Here is a 20,426-nt window from a genome sequence, read left to right on the forward strand (position 1 = left end):
CACATTTTTATAAAAAAAAAATCGTATACAAATCCTATAGTAATCACCAAAATAGCACAGCGACGCTTAGCAATATCAACTACAAATTTTAAAATACTTATTTATATATTGTATTTTGTGTTTTTATGAGCATTTCTATCTAMAAGTGTTATGGGGTTTAATTTTTCATTAAAAAATCAGCGCGAAAGTGAGCTTAAAGCGAAATCGAAATTAATTTATCTTATTTAATTATAAAAAGCAGGTTTGACAACAAAAGCGCAGGCATCATCAGCGAACARTGCACATGAGAATTCAAGTGAAAAATGTCTTTGCGGTTGCTGTGAACGAAATGATTAAAGCAAACACTTATTTTCAACAAAAAATACTTGGAAAATTATGAATAAACGATTTAAAACTAAACAATAAATTACCGCTAAGTACAACAATTGCTATTATAAGCTATTATAAGTGAAAAATCACGAATCAAATCAAACATACCGACAAATAACGGCGTACAACCAACAAGTGAACACGTCGCCGTGAAGCGCAGAAAAATACAACAACTTGCGAATAACAACAATAGCGCAGCAGYAGCATAAATATTAACAACTAAAACAATAATAATAATCAACAAGCAAGTGATCGGACAAGCAGTTCGAATGTAAAGTAATATAATATATAAAAAAAAACACAATACCAAGAAAAAAGTAGCAGAAAACAATCTTGTTTTATCAGCCGCCACACACCGCACCGCGCCACCTGCGCGTCCACCTACCGCGTGCTRCGCGTAAACGCCAAATACCGCATTGAAACACATCAGTACCTAACAAAGCGCGTACACACACACACACACACGCGCATTCAAACCTCCATACATAACACAAACATCAACACTAGAGCACAGCGCGCTCCAGCCCGCCGCATATCAACGGCTGGACGCCTCGCGCCGCGCCGCGCTCCGTGTCACTCAGTCGGCGTCTTGTCGTGTTGTCGCTTAACATTTGATTCTTATATTTACTAAATACATTATTGCTCGCGCTAAGGTTTGYTTCACTTCTTAACAGTGTACGTGTGTTTTCGCGCGCGCACACACACAAACATACGCACGCCGCATTTTTTGCACGTTTTGCCTTTTGACGCCGTTTGTGTCGCCAAGCGTTGGTGTGGAAAAAAGCGCGCGCGCCAATTTGTGAAGAAAAAAAACTGTTAGAAAATTAAAGACGGAAAAGAAGGAGAGCACACAACGGAATTTCAATATTTAACTACCAGCATAAAACAAACTTATCGTAACAACAGTTGTCATCGCCGTAAAAGTAACACTTCTAAGAATATTCATATTTAAATTGTACCAGTGCTTTTGAAGTCGAAGGCTTCCATGTGAGTATTGTTGTGTGACTATTCGTTAGCATATTAACAGCTTTGGCAGTCATCACCCCGCTTTTGCTTTTTCACCCACGCATCATTAATTTGAATAGCCGCGCGTCTAATTTGTTAGTTGTTCTTAGTGAAATGTGTTTTCCTAATTGCTCAGTAAAGCTGTCAATCGCTTTATGACTCAGTCGCCCTACAGATATTTTTTCAGAAAAYGTGATCCACAATTCCAGGCTTATTCCAAAGATTCGATTTTTTTATTCTCTTAAATAATTTGCCTTGAAAAGTGCTAATMGTCGAAATCAACAAACGGCGAAAATTAGGAGAAAATAAAAATCGATAAGAAGATATCAAAGTTAGATAACTCGGAAAAAGACTGGCTAATAATGGTGATGAAGCTCAGCAGCTGGTCGAGAGCCACGCCCAAGAGAAGCTGTAGCAGAATGTTGAAGTTGTGTGATAAAAGAGTGATGCGATAGAATACTTTGCGGGGAGTTCATTATGTACGTACCATACACCCCACGAAAACGTTTCCGACTCAAAATCTGCTTAGAAATTCAAGCGGCGCTCTTGGTATTAATATATCTTTACACCATTGCCAAAAAAAATCGGAAAATAGGCAGCAAAGATGCGTTCGCTGAAAGATCTGTCGAGTTGTTTCAACTTTTATGCATGGATTCTTTATTCATAGTCTGTCATAGGGGTTKTTTTGAGTCACCTCGATTGTTCTTATTGCCAATCCAGTCCTCTCCCTTATAGTACCCATATGACTGGAAATAATGTTGAAACATAAGATAACCTCACCGTCGCAATACATCCCGATTTTGCAAAATAGATTCAAAGATTCATGACAGTTTTAGAATATTCGGAAGCAACAAGGGTTTCTGACCAGCGCTAACAAAAATTGTTCAACCATAACGGGTGTAGTTACACTAATACGGAAAAAAGGCATGTGTCTAACAATGTCCTACAAGTCAAAACTGGAATAAAATATCTAAAGTGGTTGGTTGAGATACTTTTTAAAATAAATGGATAGCTGCAATAACAAACCACAAAACCAAATAAATAAAGAAGCTTTACATATTAGTAACGGGAAGAATGTTTGGAAATTACGGTTTTAGGTTCATACTGTGTGAACTCGTTGTTTTGTATCAAATCTTATCAAGTTTTAATGGCGCACTCAGTGAAATATTGCTGCGGAAATTCCCCCACCTCTGATAGCTTGCATTACTCATGAAAGTCCCCCATTTTTCAGCAATTGTACTTTTGTTTAGAATTTATAATTTAATGCTTTTGAAATGCAATGAAAAATAAAGTATCCACAGGAGAGTGAAAATTGTATTATACATCGCTTCAACGGAGTTTTACTAGTTGCAATTCGAAAAAAATAAGCAGATATATCCGACTGATCTCTAGTCTAGAAGACTTGTGGAAAGTCAGTATCATCACCGCACAATGAAATAAAGCGCTTTATGTTTTAAAAACTTTGGAAAACCTGGTGGAAATAATATAGAAAGATTTTCCTTGAAAGCTCAATTTTTCAGACCAAGTACATTTTCACTTCGGACTATGTTAGCAAACATGAACATTGAACATTCGGAAGTTATCTCGTTATCAGACCAGTAAAAGACTAGTGCCGATTTCCAAACAGTGGCATTATTGGTCCATTTTTTTGCTAAAAATACGAATTTTGGTTGGGGAGGAATCGTAAATTTCTGAAAATTTTTGGGCTGGAAATAAAAGAAATGTATTTGTGTTGATGGTTCGACGTCGCGTTGCACAATAATAGATACATATATTCCCGCGCAATGTGAAGCTTTTTGAGCGGCTTTATGTGAGCCGTAGTTATACGTACAAGCTATTTACTTTCCGATCCTTCAGTTTATGTAAACCTGATTAATTTTTACTATTGCGAAACCAACCGAAGATGCCCACAAAAATGTCCACCTTATTCTTTCGCTTTATTAAATAGAAGCGAAACAAACATATGAAACACCCTGTTTGCATTGAGGTACTTAAACACATTTTTATTTGTGTAATCAGCAAAAGCCATTTTACAATAACAAAATTAGAAGAGTTTATATGATTTCTTACACACCGTTCGCCATCCACAATCCACCAACCGYCTTCACCCCTTCTCTTTTCATTATCAAGTCGGCACGAGTGAGTGAGTTCGCTAAAAGAAATGCGCTTATTTTTACYCAAATCCATCTATCAAATAGCAAGTMTATCTAAATTTAGCAAACTCGCTTGTGGCAAAAACTAAAATTGGCTTCTCGCCGATTTGTTTATCACTTAACTCCCCGCATGCATACGTACGCACACACGCTGACGTGCAGGTACAACGCAACAGCATTGGCAAAATCGTACCGTGAGCGTTACGCTGCTCCGCTCGGCTCGACGCCCGCCGTTGATCTTTCGACAAAGTGTTGTATCGCGTTTGCGCGCCCCCTCGTGTTTATTTAAATGAAATTGCTTTACACTGATAATGTTGCTCTTGTTGTTATTGCTATCGTTGTTATTAACTTTTTTTTCGAAATATGCCGTTGTTGTTATTGCAGTTGTTCCATATTTGCTATTTGACTGCACGCTTTGGCACAGCAACTGAAAAGCTTCGGTTGCTAATAAAAATGGATTAATTAAAAACTGACGACCGAAACGCCACAAGTATTCCRAATTGAGAGCGCTGCCAGGGTCACAGTCACAGTAAGGAGGGGCTTATGTGGTTTGAAAAGTTTTGGATGTTGAGTGTGGTCACAACCTCTAATTACAATTTTGAAAATCAAACTTGGTGAAAGGAGGTAAAGGACCACAAGTTTAAACTTTARCTTTGAATCGGACTGCACATACAATAGGTTCTAATGCCGATCAATTTAAAGTTGTATAATAGCCGTGTATYTGCTCCTCTTAAAATAAATGTCACATCCCTAACTTCAATGTCTAATACGATTTTCTCTGTTTATCTTACACCATACACGTTAATTAATGAGGATAAGCAGTACGCTTTGACGATGAAAAGTGTTCAAATACACCTCTATATGTAGTCCTCTACTCCAGCACCCATATCCAGTATAGGGTTTTACATCCCGAAGGTTGTCTATATCCCATATATACGGATTAAAACGGAGCATATTTCACTAACGTATTTCTTTTAGCGCATTGTGATTGTAAATTATCGGTCTTTATCTTCCTTCTACACATGAAATCGGTCCAAAACACCAACTAATCTCAAATAGCGCCTCTATATAGTGTTCGACAGTACCTTTGCTTGATTCTGCCTTACTTGTTTCATTTGTTTTTTAATTTTTTCCTTTGCTGTATGCACATTGGAATAGCAGTTCAAAACAAGTGTGCTGCAAAGTATTTGAATTTCTTAACAGCTTATTTCCATGACGTCAAGCGTCTTCTTTTTCTACTTATACTTCKTGAATGGTATTCGATATTTGGTGCTGCTGTAGGTGGCGGAGTATGTGTATGCTGATATTTTGGCTTCAGCAACTTGCGTTTAGCAACCGAAGTTTAGTAATTCAGTAGAAACTTATTTCTAAACCAGTTTCYCAAAATATAAATTTAGCACAAATGGCGCGCTGTAGACTTAAAAAACACATATTTCATTCCAATTCCAGGAAATTAAATGTTGGCGAGCCCGTTCTGATACAATTATAATAATATAAAAATGTTGGAAAGGCGGGGGCAGAAATTATATCATAATAATATAAGAGAAGGAAAATGGAAGAGACTTTTTTTAAGAATCAAATAGAGAGAACATAGCTCATTTCATGAATGAATATAATTATGTATAATATTGGGTAATAATAATAATAATAATACCCAACGATTACCCTCCTCCCGCCCAACCGATTGTGATCTTAAGCTGCTCAGCTACAGAAACAAAAATTTCAACAGCCAAAATTAAGAATTAGATTAGAGTTTATAGTTTTTAAATGTTACTTGTTAAGAGTAGATAAAATATTTTTTTTTTTTAATGTTAAAGAGAGAATCTGTTAGATCAAATGTGCTGGAATGTGAATTGAAATCGTGACATATACGGCGGAATGGTTCGTTTAACTCGAAATTTGTTCTAGAAAATTTTAAAAGTAAAGGTCTAAACTGCCTGGTAGAGCGAGCGGGAATGTTAAAACTAATACAAGCTAGAGAGATGGGCTACAGACTGACCCAATGATGAGTTTTACAAGAAATATTATACCAAGCATTTCCCTACGACTAGCGAGTGTAGGGAGATTTATAAGYTTTAAACGGTTAGTGTARGRGGGAAGRTTTAAACTGGAATCCCAATGCAAATGATTTAAGGCAAAAAGTAAAAATTGTTTTTGAACGGACTCTATTTTCTGAGAATGAACTAGATAACAAGGGTTCCATACCACGGAAGCATACTCTAATATAGGYCTMACCAAAGATGTRAAAAGAATTTTCGTGGTAAGCGRATCTCTAAATTCTTTAGACCAACGTTTAATAAAACTTAGAGMAMCTTTAGCTTTAAAAACCATGGAAGATGTGTGAAGATTAAAATTGAGTTTGGGGTCCATAGTTACTCCCAAGTCTACAAAACTGCATACTTGCTCCAACCGTAAGTTTGGTATTACGTATGAAGTAGGGTCTACAGATCTACGTGAAAAGAACATCGTTGTACATTTTTTAAGATTCAATGGCAAGTCATTTCTATCACACCAAGAAACTAGGTTATTTAAGTCTGTTTGCAACTGACAACTTTCTATATTTGAGGTGAATGATTTAAAAAGTTTCACATCGTCAGCACATAATAAAACGTTTGAAAACTTAACAACAGATGATATGTCATTAATAAATAATAAGAACAGAATTGGACCAAGATGGCTACCTTGAGGAACACCTGAAGCAACATTGATTATGTCGGAAAGAGTATCGTTAAATATGATTTGTTGAATTCTATTACTAAGATAAGAAGCAACCTATTTTAGAAATATTGGTTGAAAACCAAGAAGATTAAGTTTATTCAAAAGAATTGACTGGTTTACTTTATCAAAAGATTTACTAAAATCTGTGTATATAACATCAGTATTCTTATTCTCCGTAAAGCCCGTTGATACATGTGATACAAATTCAAGCAAATTAGTTATTGTGGATTTCCCTTTACGAAAACCGTGCTGAGAACGAGAAATTAGTGGAGAGATCCGGAAGGTTGTAATTGCTTCAAAAAGTTTAGGTATTGCAGACAACTTTGCTATTCCCCTATAGTTTTCAATAGATGACCTAAATCCACTCTTATGCAAAGRAATTATAAATGACTTTTTCCATATGGATGGAAATAAGCCTTGCATAAGAGATRAATTAAATAGTTTTCTTAGGGGTTGGTATATATATTTGGCACATTTCTTAGGAAAGCACGAGGGAATCATATCTGGGCCGTAATTGTATGATTGTTCTAATATATTTAACTGATATAAGACGTCTGCTTCGCAAATGGTAGGTGCATTAATGAAAGAAATCGGACATAGCTTGTGCTGATTCGGAACATTTTTTGGAGATTTTTGAGAGTAATTGGACCTAAAGAATTCAGCGAACATATTAGAAATGATGTGATTGTCACTGGACATACTAGACTTATATTTCGTAGCAGACGGAAAATTAGAAATCCTGCGTTTGGAGTTGACGAAACCATAGAAAAATTTTTGTCGGCGCAATTTAGAATATTTTGAATAGTCAGCAACTAAACCAGTTTTTTTTTTAAGTTTAAAAGCACGAGATTTTCTATTTTTTAATTTACATAATTCTTTCGAAAACCATAAATTAGAACTCATTTTATGAGTAACAACATTGTAATCTGGCCAAGTAACTTTAGAAAGTTCGTGCTTGACTCAAACTCATCAGTTTTTGACAGTAAAATTTAGAATCAATCGTTCGACCAGGCTAGAGCTCATAGTGGATGACTCCTTTCTAATCTCACCAAATACACAGCATAACCCTTCGAGACGCCAATCCTGGCTTTGCGAACATTTGTTGAGATCGTTTTCGCACATTTTTATCGTAGTTGACCCATCTTTCGTTTCAGCAAAGAATCGCAGATGTTAATTCGGTGCAATAAATTTTTCACAGACACAAGTCAACAAAGGCGTTTGATTATGAATGTTAGGTTCCCTAGCTATGTCATAGCTACTTATGAGATGGTCCAGGTTAATCTTTTCTATAATTTCATCGACTCGATAGGTCGACCAGAGCGAGGTGTATCTTCCGCATCGAAATTTTCAGAACGAAAGCGAGCGAGCCATTGTTGTGCTACACGAACTGATACAGCATCGTCTCGGCAAGCTTTAAAAGTTTCATTGATTGCTTGCGTGGCATTTTTCCCTTTTTTATACAAAACTTTCAAAATATAGTCATATGATTGAGATGATATACAACTGCAACGACATCTATTGACAAAATACGAAAAGACTTTATCGACTAGCCAATATTATACGAATATGTACATATTCGAGTATAATACGCCTCATATGTAATTGTCGCCCATATGAATACTCCAGTAGTCGAACGATAAGATCAAGTTTAGACAACAAAGCCGGGAAATAATTTCATTGCCCACACATAGTATGTATCTATATACAAACATATTCGTACGTTTCCCCCCAAAAATACGCATTTGCTTTAATTAATTGTTCCATTTGACTCATCTGCCTTATCTGTGTTACGGTTTATCAAAGTGAGTCGACATTATAACAGTAAAACGTAGTATATATGTGGAGATATCAGTATGWTTGTTGCACATCTGAGGTGAAAAGTAATGTTTTAGACATTACATTGTCGAATGATTAGATTAAGAGCACCCACCAACGGTTATGGTTTTATGTATTGAACAAAATATTTAAGTTTTACACCCGCTGCGAAAAGTCGAGGTAAAAATTTATATGTACATATATATATTCAATTAAATATTATTGTAAGCAGATAGAGGGGTAGAGGGAATTTCGCTCTCAGAGCTTGAAATCATACCAACTAAATAAGATGAAATTCACACTTTCAAATCAACTATTTCAAAAAGCGGAGATCCATTACTGAAGCATTTTGCTTGGTGAGTCAATTCAACAAGATTTTTAGATTCAATATGGACCTTCATCAAATAAATATGAAAGTCGATAGCGTCACCTTAAATATTATCAGCTGATAYTTATCACCAAAAATCAAGAGATATATTTAGTTAAATTGATGGTAGGCAATTGGACTACCAAGTCCTTCAGTAAAGCTTATTAGTTTAGAGGCCCGCGTTGGATTCCTACAACAATTMCACTAAAATTGGTTTCGATGGATGAAATATTTCCATATTACTTTTTGAGTTCAGCAAATTAAGAGCCAGCGCTTAGTTAGGAACACTTTAACCGCACAAAAACTATACAGTCTTATCAAACCAAATTTCCAGTGCATGTTGCATTTGACTGTCACAGCTTTTCAAACACTTTTAATTAGTAATACAGCCTCCGTATAAAATCTTATCAATTCAATGATAAAAGCTGCGAAAAGATTAAACCTGTTGCAAATCCATGCGCAAACACGGCGCACATTCGCCAAAATATTTGAGCTTCGCATATGTATGTATATACCACCACATGCTTAAACATAAATAGGAATGTGTGAAGGTATGTGCAGCAAAGCAACTGTTCCGCTCTCAAGCGACAGCCGACTTGTCTGCCGCACAGCAAACAAAGAAATTATATATACCATGCAAATCCAAAAAATCAATCAGCCGGAGCTCTTAGCAAATCTATGCTATAGGTTAACATATGTACCACACATATACATATACAAGTATATTATATAAGAAGGTGTGTAAATATTATGGCAGCAAGAATGTAAAGACACACCAGCAACGCCAAATATTTGCGGCATTTAAGCGCCGCGCTGCCAGTTGGATCTCTCGATGGCGGCGCWAGTGCCGCAGTCACATAGTCAACGCACACAGTCCSATGACCACGACCACATCCGCAGCCGTTGGCAGAGTCAGAGCWCCAGGCAGCGCAAAGCTTTTCGCCCCKCGTGCGTAGAGCGAATGCATTGGCGTTGTGGGAGTTGTGCTTCACACGGCAAATGTGTGCCAAATCCGTGCAGGCGAAAATTCCATTCAAGAGATCGAGATATGCGCATGAGTCTGTGTGTGTTTATTTTTCTTACTTTGAATACGCATACTTAGAATTTTGAAGATGTGCACAAATCTAAATATAGTTGCACAGGGTTGACTAACCTTTTGTGTGTAAATTCTAAGTGCYCACTAACACATACATACATGCATGCATGGATTTGTATACTTCTTTACAAATTGAAGTTGAGAAATAAGCAATCGATTGGTTTGTATTTTTTCTTTTTGTTTTGTTTGTATCATGCATTTGCTTTGTAGGGGAGTTCGAGGCTATATTTTCAATCTTTAAAATCTGAAGTCAGCAAATTTCTTTCATTGACTATTTTTACTTACTGAAATCTATGGGAGAAAGYGAATGATGAAGAACTCGGAAGTTGAGCAACGAGATGAGATTATGTGGGTCGTWATGGGGGGAAAGTTTTTTTCATATGAAAAATCAAATATTTGCTTTATTAAATTTTTGGTACATTACGTGTACGTTTTTTCAAAGATCTTGTGAAATTTTCCAAAAAAAAAAAAATCTTCAAAACTCGAATTTACGACGACATTTCCGGAAGTTCCTCAGAAAAAGCTGCCACCGCGTAGACAGCAGAACTTCTTACAATTAAATAGAAAAAATTATGTTTTTTAGTAAGACAATGAACTGGGACGTAGGAAGAATAATAAATTCAAAATTATAATTGGGTAGATGTTTTAAAAAAAATCAAATTTTGAACAAAATTTGTATATATTTTTTTATATTTTTAATAGAACAAAACCAAACTCTTTCATTCAATACCTTGAAATTATATTTCGAACATCGTGTAAAGTTTCATTAAGATCGGTGAAGTAGTTAGCTACTTTGAAAACACAATTTCGGGAGAGTTCCTCATTCAGTCCGGCGATTATATTACTTTCCTTGAATGTGGGATCGGATTCGCATGAGGGCCCAAAGAGGCCTGTTTACCGTACACTTTTTGTAAAAAATTCAGCTTTGTCGGGACGAGTCGAGCAAGAACGCATTTCATACCCAGAACATTCACCAAAATCAATTTTCAATGACCAAATCCTTCACTGTATCAATATTTTCATCGTTTGAAAAGGCTCTAGGTAGTCCAGAATGTGACATGACATCAACGATCTCTCGACCCTCTTTGAATGCTTTTTACCACTCGTAGGCTTGTGTTTTTGGTAAAACTGAATCGCTGTAAGCTTTTTCCAACATTCGTAACGATTCCGATTTGGTTAAAAATACAAAATTTTAGAGAAATTCTTTATTATTTATTGCAATTGTCGCAACGCACTCCTAAGGTGTATCGACTTAGGTAGCCGCTGTAAAGAAACTCGCACTCTTATTAAGCATAGTAATTAAGAATAGTCTAACCGACTTATCAAAATACATATTTTTGAAATATCATTTGCCCGGAATTTTTATTTATAATTTCCGCGTGATTTTTGTTCACTATATATACAACCACGCAGGGCTGTAAAAAGCTTGCAGCCGCAATAAATATTTTACACAAAAACGTCATTTATGAATTTGATACACGAACCTATGCCGTCTTTGTCACAAAATAATCATAGATATTTACATATATWTACCAAAAATAGTCACAATTATGACAGTAAGGGATTTGGCTGAGGCATTACCATCAGCTGCTAGCCCACAGCCACCACTCTCYCCCGCAGGCCTTTTACAGAGACAGAAAATTAATTATAAGTATTGTAACCTATTAAATATTTAAGATTCTTGACACGGTCGCAACCATATTGGGTTTAATTGACGCTGCGCTTTCACATTTTATTCACCGCTTGCATTACTCATGTCACTCTTGCCTCCATCGCTCCATCCCTCCATCCCCATGTTCACGGAAACTTTTGCATTCTTTGTCTAATATTATTAATATTATTTGTTTTTGTTTTTTCTCTTTTACCTTTATCAACACTCTTCGCAATAATAACGACGAATATAAAAAATTTATTAAACAATGGAAATGCAAATTAAACCACAACAACACCAATGAAAACAATAATCATATTCATATGGATGTTTGGTGAAAATKTATGCCGCCGCCAACGCCGCACACATTTGGCGCCGCCCCCTCACGCAACTGCCGCTGACACACTGATACACCCTTGATATTTGTGGACTCTCCGCTTTGTGTGCTTCGCAAATTTCCATTGACTCTTCGCGTACACCGAACCGTTTGCTTGTTTTGTTATCAATGCGTTGGTTGTTGTCGCTCGGTACGGATGTGTTTTCGCGGCGTCGTCGTTCGGTCATTGTTCGCCTGCTACCACCGAAACAAAACAACTTCGACCAACGTTATGCCGGCTTCCGTACGTCTGGTATTGACGTTTTCACAAGCAGTACAACAGCGCAGACAAGTAGACGCAATCCAGTAGAGGGAAGCGGCACACGACACACGCACGAGTTTGTCCCATAACGGAACGGCAACGGCAACGGCAACAACAGCAAGAGCAGCTGCAGTAACAATATCCGCCGAGCTAACACCGGCAAAAGAGCCAACGACGACGACGACGACGACGACGAATCAGCAGCGAGCGAAGAACTGAAATCATGGCAAATCCGCGCAAATTTAGTGAGAAAATCGCATTACAGAAGCAGCGCCAGCAAGAGGGCACCGCTGAGTTCGAGCGTATTATGAAAGAGGTTTACGCAACTAAAATGGATGAGACCCAAGCGAATCAGAAGATATTGGAATGCTGTTTAGTAAATACTGACATCGGCAGCAATCACGCCACAAATGCCAGTTTGGTAAGCGGCGCTGGTATAGGAGGAGGSGGTAGTGGCGGCGGAGGTGGAGGAGGCGTTGTAGTTAATACTGCAGATGGCGGTGGTGCCGGCAATAGCGGTGGCGCAACAAATACCACCAACAGCGGCAGTGGTGGAGCTTCTCCGGACGGCACACATAATAGCAATTCGCGTGAGTCACGTGGTCGCAGCGTCGGCGTCGGACCGATGCGACGTCCYTCCGAGCGCAAACAAGATCGTTCGCCATATGGCAGCAGCGCTGCCGTCGCAACCGGCATGAATGCGAGCATRAGCAACAACGCATATCTTAGTCCGCCAATGGATAGCAGTTGGCGGCGCTCGAACTCTGACTCGGCACTTCATCAAACGCTGAATATGGCAGTAGCGGCTGAGGGCGGTTTCGGACCGGGTGGTGGCATGAGCGSTATGGGGGATATGAATGCGCTGCACGCCAGTTACCAGCACCACAATCAACGATCTCATTCGCCAAATATTGGCCGCAGCTTCAGTCCACAAGCACAAAGACGGAAAGGTCAGATGCTACATCAGCAGCAACAGCAGCAGCAGCAACAACACCTACATCATAGTCAGCAGCATCTGCACTTRCAGCAGCAACATCAACAGCTACAGCAACACTTTCAGCAGCAACAGCAACAACATCATATGCATCAGCAACAAGCACAACAGCAACATGTCCAGCAGCACCATGCGCAACAGCCAGCGAGTAGCGTTAGCCAACAACCACATCCGCAACAGTTCAATGCCAAATATACTAACTGCAATATGCCAATAAATAGTCTATTCAAATCGCTGCAGGAGCAAACACTGGCGCTCGCCAATACCGGTTCGTTGCCAGACCTGACGTCATTGCATTACTCGCCCGCACAACAACAACTAATGCACCAGCAGCAGCAACAACAGCAAACGCTCTCGCCCATCCTGTCACCGCTCAACAATGGCCGCGAACGCGATCAGTCCTCAAGTCCCTTCAGTCCGGCTGGCGGCAATGGCAATGGCATAGGTGGTGGTCCACCGTCACCTTATCAGCAGCAACAACACTCGCCCACGTCAGCCGCCAATACACCTACAGCAGCGCAAACATCGCCGCATTTATCATTCACAAATCTCGCCGTTCAGTCGCCAACCGGCAACGGTTGCAATACACAAAATACCGCACAAACCGGTACATTCACCAACCTGCCTACCCTGGGTGCCGCCAGTTCGACGGGCAATCTTACCGAATATCGGCAGCCATTGAATCCACCCAGTCCGGGCTCCTCACCCGGCCTGCTAACGTCCGTCTCGAGCAATGATGTGGTACACATCAGCGCRCCAGCCAGTCCAATTCGGCATCCGCAGGCCGGCATGATTGGWTCCAGTATGCAGGCCTACAATGAGAAGAACATGCAGGCTTTCGATCGCTACTCACCTGCATTAGCTGGAGCTGCGCCAGAAAATGCTGGCTTCAACAGCCTCAACTCGTCGTTCCATAATCACTTTGAGCAGTTCACCCTAGGCGACAGCAATTCCTCACCCGAGCAGCAGCAGCAGTTGCAGCAACACTTTCAGCAGCAGCGCCAGCAACAGCAGCAACAGAATAGCTTTACCACATTAGATTTCGATGTCTTCGGCGGTGCTGGCAATGGATCGCCTTATTCACAGCCCCTAACACAGAGCAAACAATTGGACTTTAGCGATCTGACGGGCGATTCCGGCGCTGCGGTGACGGCAACGACGCAAAGTAGTAGAGGTGGCACGTGTAACACTAACAACGGCGGCAATACCAGCAATAACAACAACACACACCAAGGTACACGCATACTCTCCCATCAAATGTTGAATAACAATGGTGCCGGTGCTGGCAACAACGCGAATAGTAACGCCATAACAAACGGTCCCTGTCGCATCAGCAACAACAATGTGAATCTGACGCAAGCGAATGAAGTGAACTCTTCGCCCACAGCCTCACCCTTGGGTTGCCTGCCGTCACCGTCTTCACCCTTACCGATTCCTACAAATGCGCAATCGCCGCATCATCAGCACCAGCAATTGTCGCTGTCGCTGCACTCGCATTCAGCACAACCATCACCGCACCATTCGCCTCTGCATTCGCCACACCACGCCTCCTCACTGTCATCCTCCTCGCCGGGCATAACAACGCTGACGGGTGGAGTCTCGACTGCGCCACATGTTGGTGGCAACGGCACAAATAATGCATCCACGCATCACAACCAACATCAGCAGACGACGCAACACCACCAGCAACAGCAACATCATCAACAACACCACCATCAACAGCAACATCATCACCATGCACAGAACCACGCTAATACGCCGACCAACACCAATATACCGGCGATCATCTTCTCCGACTATTCGTCGCGTGAGATCTTCGACTCGCTTGATCTGGATTTGAGTCAAATGGACGAGACTGCGCTAGATCTGCTAGCGGATCAGAACTCGATCATGATTGCCGATCCAAGCATCGAGGATAGTTTTCGCAAAGACCTTAACTGATACTATGAGGAAGCTGTTGCAGCTATTGAGAGTGGCGTACTGCTCGACGACTCCTTCGATCCGCTGGGGCCCATAGTCGACGTCACTGAGGTACTGGGCAATCCGCTGGCGGATACAACAAAGTGCAAAACAGAGGACGACACAACCGACACAGCCACAAATACAGCAACTGCTACGACAGCAACGGAAACAGCGACCGCCGACGTGGACACAAGCAACACTCTACCCATCACCCTCAACATCAGCGGCCAAGAGAATGTCGAAGACGACCTGAACAATGTCGACGACAACATAAGTATCGGTCTAGGTATCGGTATTGGCTTGGGCATAGACGGCGGCAGCGTTGAGAACAATGGTGATGTGGAGGATTTCTTCTTCTAAATTACGCTAGTTTTGAGCGACGGTGGTCCGGCACGAAGGTRGGCAGGGKCGCCGAMTAACACAACTGTTTTCAGCGTCGTTCGCATGAAATGACGCCGACAGTGGTTGGCTGGAATGACGCATACAGTTAAATACAAAACACGCTCAAGCCTACATACAAGCAGCCATACATGGAAATATGTAGCCAGCAGTATGTTTGTACGAGTTGGATCTGAAGTACACGCGCAAGCAACAGTGGTAGCAACAGCTTTTAAATCTCTAACAAGTAGTTAGGACTCTTAAATGAAATATACAAACGTAAATACCTAAAATATATATACATATATACATATACATACAAAGAAAGAATGTTTACATACATATGTAAAGTAGCAGTTATATTGGTTGCGGAGCATTTGTTGAAGACAAAGCAAGTGCAAATTGAGTTGTAGACAAAATTGAGTTACATAATTCTATTTGCTTAGCTGGAGTGGGTGCTTTTTCAAGTTGAAAGTTAAAGTTGCTTAAAAAGTAGCGAAGACTTACTCTATTTGATTGCGTGTTACACTTTTATCGCGCCTAATGGGCTTTTATGTTCACTTAACGGTTTTATTAAATTATTACTTTCTTGTTATCTCTTTAAAACTTTTAGCATAAAGATAGCAGCAGTTGGCATTTTGGTGTTTTCCAAACAAAAGTATTTTACTTCTTTTTCACCCCAGAAAGGGCTTAAATCGTGYCCCACAAAACTATGAGTATTGAGTTGGATGTGACTGCTTGGGACTACCTTCAAAATAACTACTGAATCGTTCACATCAATGCAGATCATTATCATAGCTGAGTTAGATATAATTTTTTCGATACTATAGTCCAGATCAACATTTAAGCTTCGTTTCAAAGTAGTTAGGGGTCTGCAGCAACATTTCATAAAACATTTTTAAAAGATTTTGTGACAGTTCTTTGTTTTAATTGCCTCCATAATCCAATTTACATAAAAGTCAACATGTTTCAAAGCTTTCGCAAATGTCAATTGACTTGTCAAAACTAATAGCTGTTATRATTTATAGACTAAATTAGTTGCATTCGAGTTCTCCTTAGCGTTGGCGTTTGACATGTGACACGTCAGTTATATTGGAACGTCAACTTGAAGCTTTTACTAACAAATGGGTTTGTGGTTTAGGTGATAGACAATTAAACAAGCCAGTGAATTCGAATAAATCCTTTGAAGGGTTGCTCGCATAGCAACAAACTTTTTTTGCTTGATACAGAAGCACTGTCAGTTTACTTCATCTCTCGATATTTCGCGGCAATTTTCCAAATTGAGGATTGGATAACAAAATTCCACCCGTATTGAGCGTAAATATCTGCAAAAGAAGAGTTTCTTATACCTTCCGGCACTGAGTAATAAAAACGTACTGATTGTGTCTAATTTTCTTATTAAATAAGTCGAAGTCTAAAGCACAGAGAACTGCGGGACAGTTTGCATAATTGCAACAATAAAAACACAAGAGAGCTCAGAAGATCAAGAACTAAAATTCAATAGACACTTTGTTAGTTATTAATCAGTAAAGGCAGCAAAATCGAAAGATAATATATTGAAGCCAATTCTCATTCATTCTATAGTGTCTTAAAGAATGCGCCCAATATACGCTCTAACTCAAGGAGAGAACAAAGAAGTCAGCAGATATAACTCTCGAGAGTTTTGAACTCAGCTCTCAAAGATCTCTCTAAATTATCAGCTTTACCACAATTATTATTATTTTTGTTGTTGTGCTGTAAAGAAACGTCAATCAAAGCGAAACAGCGCACAGGCATCATTGAAGGCCCGCCATCAGCCGCACATAACCGCCAAAACAAATTTACATGAATTAACAGTACTTATTCATGAGCAAGTGTATGCGTGTGCTCCCGCTGCAGGATGTTGCAAATGCGTTCGAGCACAACAATTGGCTGTCATACGCGCACGCCGTGACAGCTGACAGCGGGCGATGGGCAAATAAGTAGGCGTAGGCTCATGAAAGAAACCGGAAACTCAATTAGTCGTGCAACTCAATTCGTCGGCTCACTCGTCCGGATGCTCCCGACAAGCTCCCTTAAGTATAGTTTATGTAATAAATAATAATATTTTGTTCTGTGCCGATTTACGTTTCCATTTTACTTTACGACTGCAGGCGCCTTGTGAGGGCAATACAAACACACTTCCATACATGTATGTGGATGCGACGCTTATGGTGTATACTTCCTTTCACACACACACGCATACACACAATGCAATAAAATATAATGTTGTTCACTTACGATTACAAATAATTGTCGTTTCTACATTTAGATTTAATTTCGTTGTGTGTTTGCGGTTTTTTCTACTTTTCATTTGTTGGTTTTCGCGTGTGTAAGCAATGCAAGCTTAGTGCGTAAGCGTGTGGAAGTGTGTGGAATTAGTAAATGCCTTTTAATTTTTTACTAGAAATTCACTTAAAGTGTCAAAGTTTAAGTATTTTCGAATATGCAACAACAGAAATCATTAAACGCAAAACGATTTAAGTAAATATTGCACAAGATTTTGTATGAATTAATCGCTTACAAGTGTAATTACTAAATAACGCTAAATTGTGGCATAAATGAGTGATTGGAATTAAATTTTCTGGAGCAATAAGTGAAAAGCGGAAATTGCAAAAATAAATATCAATAAGCCTAACCTCAAGAGCGTTAAAACAAAATAAAATATGTAACTGACAGACAACAACAATTCATATGCTGCATACCCAAGTATCAAAAAGTGTACATATAAATATATATATAGTATATAGCGTAAAAATCAGATCAGAACTTACAATATTTACAAAATAACACACAAAAATCAATTTAAAACTCTCGCCGTTTAGCAAATTAACAACAAAAAAACCAAGCACTTACAACAACAATAATTATTAGTAAATATATAAACATATGCCCTCTACTACACACACACATATATAGATAAATTTTTATATTTCGAATCAGTGCACACTTCTAATTGCATAATTACAATAATTGAAGTCATTTAATTAAAGCATGTTTATTGTGCCTATCTACTACTCTGCTCCCCGCTCCTCCGCGCTCAATTATACATATAGTATTTCAACTAAAAATGCAGCAACAAAAAGTAATTACCAACAAGTAATAGGAAATAACTGTGACTTGGCGTTTAGCGCCAAAGCTTTTCGTTTTAACTACACTTAATTAAGAAGAGGAAGAAGAAGAAGGGTAAGAAGGAGAAAAAATCTAAAAAAAAATTGTAAAATGAAACTTACGAAGTTTATATTTAAAGCAAAAGGCGTTAAACTTCGTACGCAAATCGCGCAAATACACACATACTTGCATAGATGTATACACACATATGCAAACATATGGGAATCTTTGTTAAGCATACTAAATATATAGTCTAAAATGTCGTTGCAAACAATGAAATAATTACTTTTTGCAAAAATTGTTCGTATTTCACAAATGTCATATACAGTGCACGCGTAAGTGTTAGGTCAGTAATTTTCCTAAGTCACACACACAGACGCACATACATGTACAGCGTGAAGTCACTCCACTCCCAACTTTGTAGTGAAGTATTTTTGTTGCAATTTTCGATATTTTTTCGTTTGTTCTTCTATAAACTAGTTAATATACTTAATACAGTGTAATTCAAAGTGTAAATGCAGTAATAGGTTTAAAAAGCTACTTTTTAGAAAATGTAATTTTTAAGCGTATTTGCCTACTTTACTGAAGTTTGAATAACATTTGACAGCGGGAAAACTTTTTAACTTTATTTTTTTTTTTTTGGAAATTTTTGCTTGGACCGTATTTGACATTGTGAAAAATTTGTAACTTTGAAATTTTTTGATATGAATTTTTTAGTAAAATTTCACCTTTCTTTAGTTGCAATTAAAGCTGTCATAAATTGCTATTCCAGCGCGTACAGAACTGTTACAGAATCGCAATTTCTACAGCGTTTCCTACAAATTTTTTTAAAGTATTGTTTTTTAGAAAAAATTTGGATTTCTTACAAAAACATTACTGCAAATTTTCAAATTTCACTCAAATAAATGGAAATAATTTCTTGAATGTTCTAGTCGTAGGTAATATATAATAATAAATAAAAAATATAATAAATAAAAATCTAAAAAATTATAAAAGCACAAATTTTTCGGAAAATATTATGGTAAAAATATTCTTTTTTTAAGTGTCTTATATATATTTAAGCTAGTCCTAAAACCAGTTTTCTACTTATATTTGGGCCCAGAATTCTTCATTATGGCCCTCTGTGCCTTTATATTTGCCTTTTAATTTTTAAAATTATATTATTTTTGGGTCGAAATACTTTATTACGGCCCACTGTGCCTTTAGATTTTTGTGAGGAAAATTTTTATTGTGGCACACTGTGCCTTTAAATATATTTGTGGACTTTTTTTATTAGTATTTCTTTCACCATATATATTTATATATTTACATTTGGGAGAAAATCCTTCATTAAGGCCCACTGTACTTTTTAATTTTGAATTTTTTATTTCATTTATATTATTGTATTTATTTTGCGCTGCCAAATGTTGTTCAAACCTCAGCTTGCACCCAATTTTTCTAAGTAAAATGTAAGAAAAAAAGAAGAAAAAAAACATAAAAAAATAAAATTTAAGAAAGCCTGAAGTTAATTTATGACTAACTAATATATACATATACACATTATTGTAATTATATAAAAAAATTATAAGCGACTTTTAAATTTTTTTATTAATTATACAAACGAAGCAAGAAAAGAACGAGTTGAGACCCAAATCAATTGATGTACCTAGCATTAAATTAAATTTTAAATCTTAAAAAGTATAGTAATAATATAAATTTCGACTCACAAAAAATCAAATACGTTTAATGTAAAATTGTGGCGTATGTGGCATATTCATAAGTAACAAAAACAAAAGCAAACCGAAGGCACATAGCTTGGGTATGCGGATAAATAGTGAGTGTTGCTAACTAAAATAAAACCGTTATGTTAATGTAAATGTTAAATGGACGCTGATCTGTTAAATGCATAAATGAAGAGTAGGGTCAATGCTGAATATATTTACATATGTCGATGAGCGTACATATATACTTGAAATAAATATGTGCGTATATATATGTAAATATACATGTGCATATATATATATATATATATTTGTATATCTGCATAGCAACGTATCTTCGATTTTATCGCTGCCGACATATTGGCGCGTGCGTTTGAAGTAAACAATTGTTTGGTGTTGAAAGTTGCCAAATTCCTTTTGCTTACACAAATACATATGTACGTACATATGT

The 20,426-nt window shown here is 38.0% G+C and overlaps 1 protein-coding gene across 1 annotated transcript in view; it reads left to right on the forward strand.

Moving 5' to 3' along the window:
* LOC108969637 (GATA zinc finger domain-containing protein 10) overlaps nucleotides 1-15,533 on the forward strand; it is a 17,982-nt gene extending 2,449 nt beyond the window's left edge. The window contains exons 2-3 of the mRNA XM_018934484.1: nucleotides 239-1,356; nucleotides 11,826-15,533. Coding sequence (XP_018790029.1) covers nucleotides 12,036-14,747 — 2,712 coding nt within the window. The 5' untranslated portion in view covers nucleotides 239-1,356; nucleotides 11,826-12,035 and the 3' untranslated portion in view covers nucleotides 14,748-15,533. The remainder of the gene's footprint in view (nucleotides 1-238; nucleotides 1,357-11,825) is intronic.
* Nucleotides 15,534-20,426: the final 4,893 nt, after the last annotated feature.

This window comes from Bactrocera latifrons, unplaced genomic scaffold (assembly GCF_001853355.1).
Source record: "Bactrocera latifrons isolate USDA-ARS-PBARC rearing strain unplaced genomic scaffold, ASM185335v1 scaffold_26, whole genome shotgun sequence".
In the NCBI taxonomy this organism is placed as follows: domain Eukaryota; kingdom Metazoa; phylum Arthropoda; class Insecta; order Diptera; family Tephritidae; genus Bactrocera; species Bactrocera latifrons.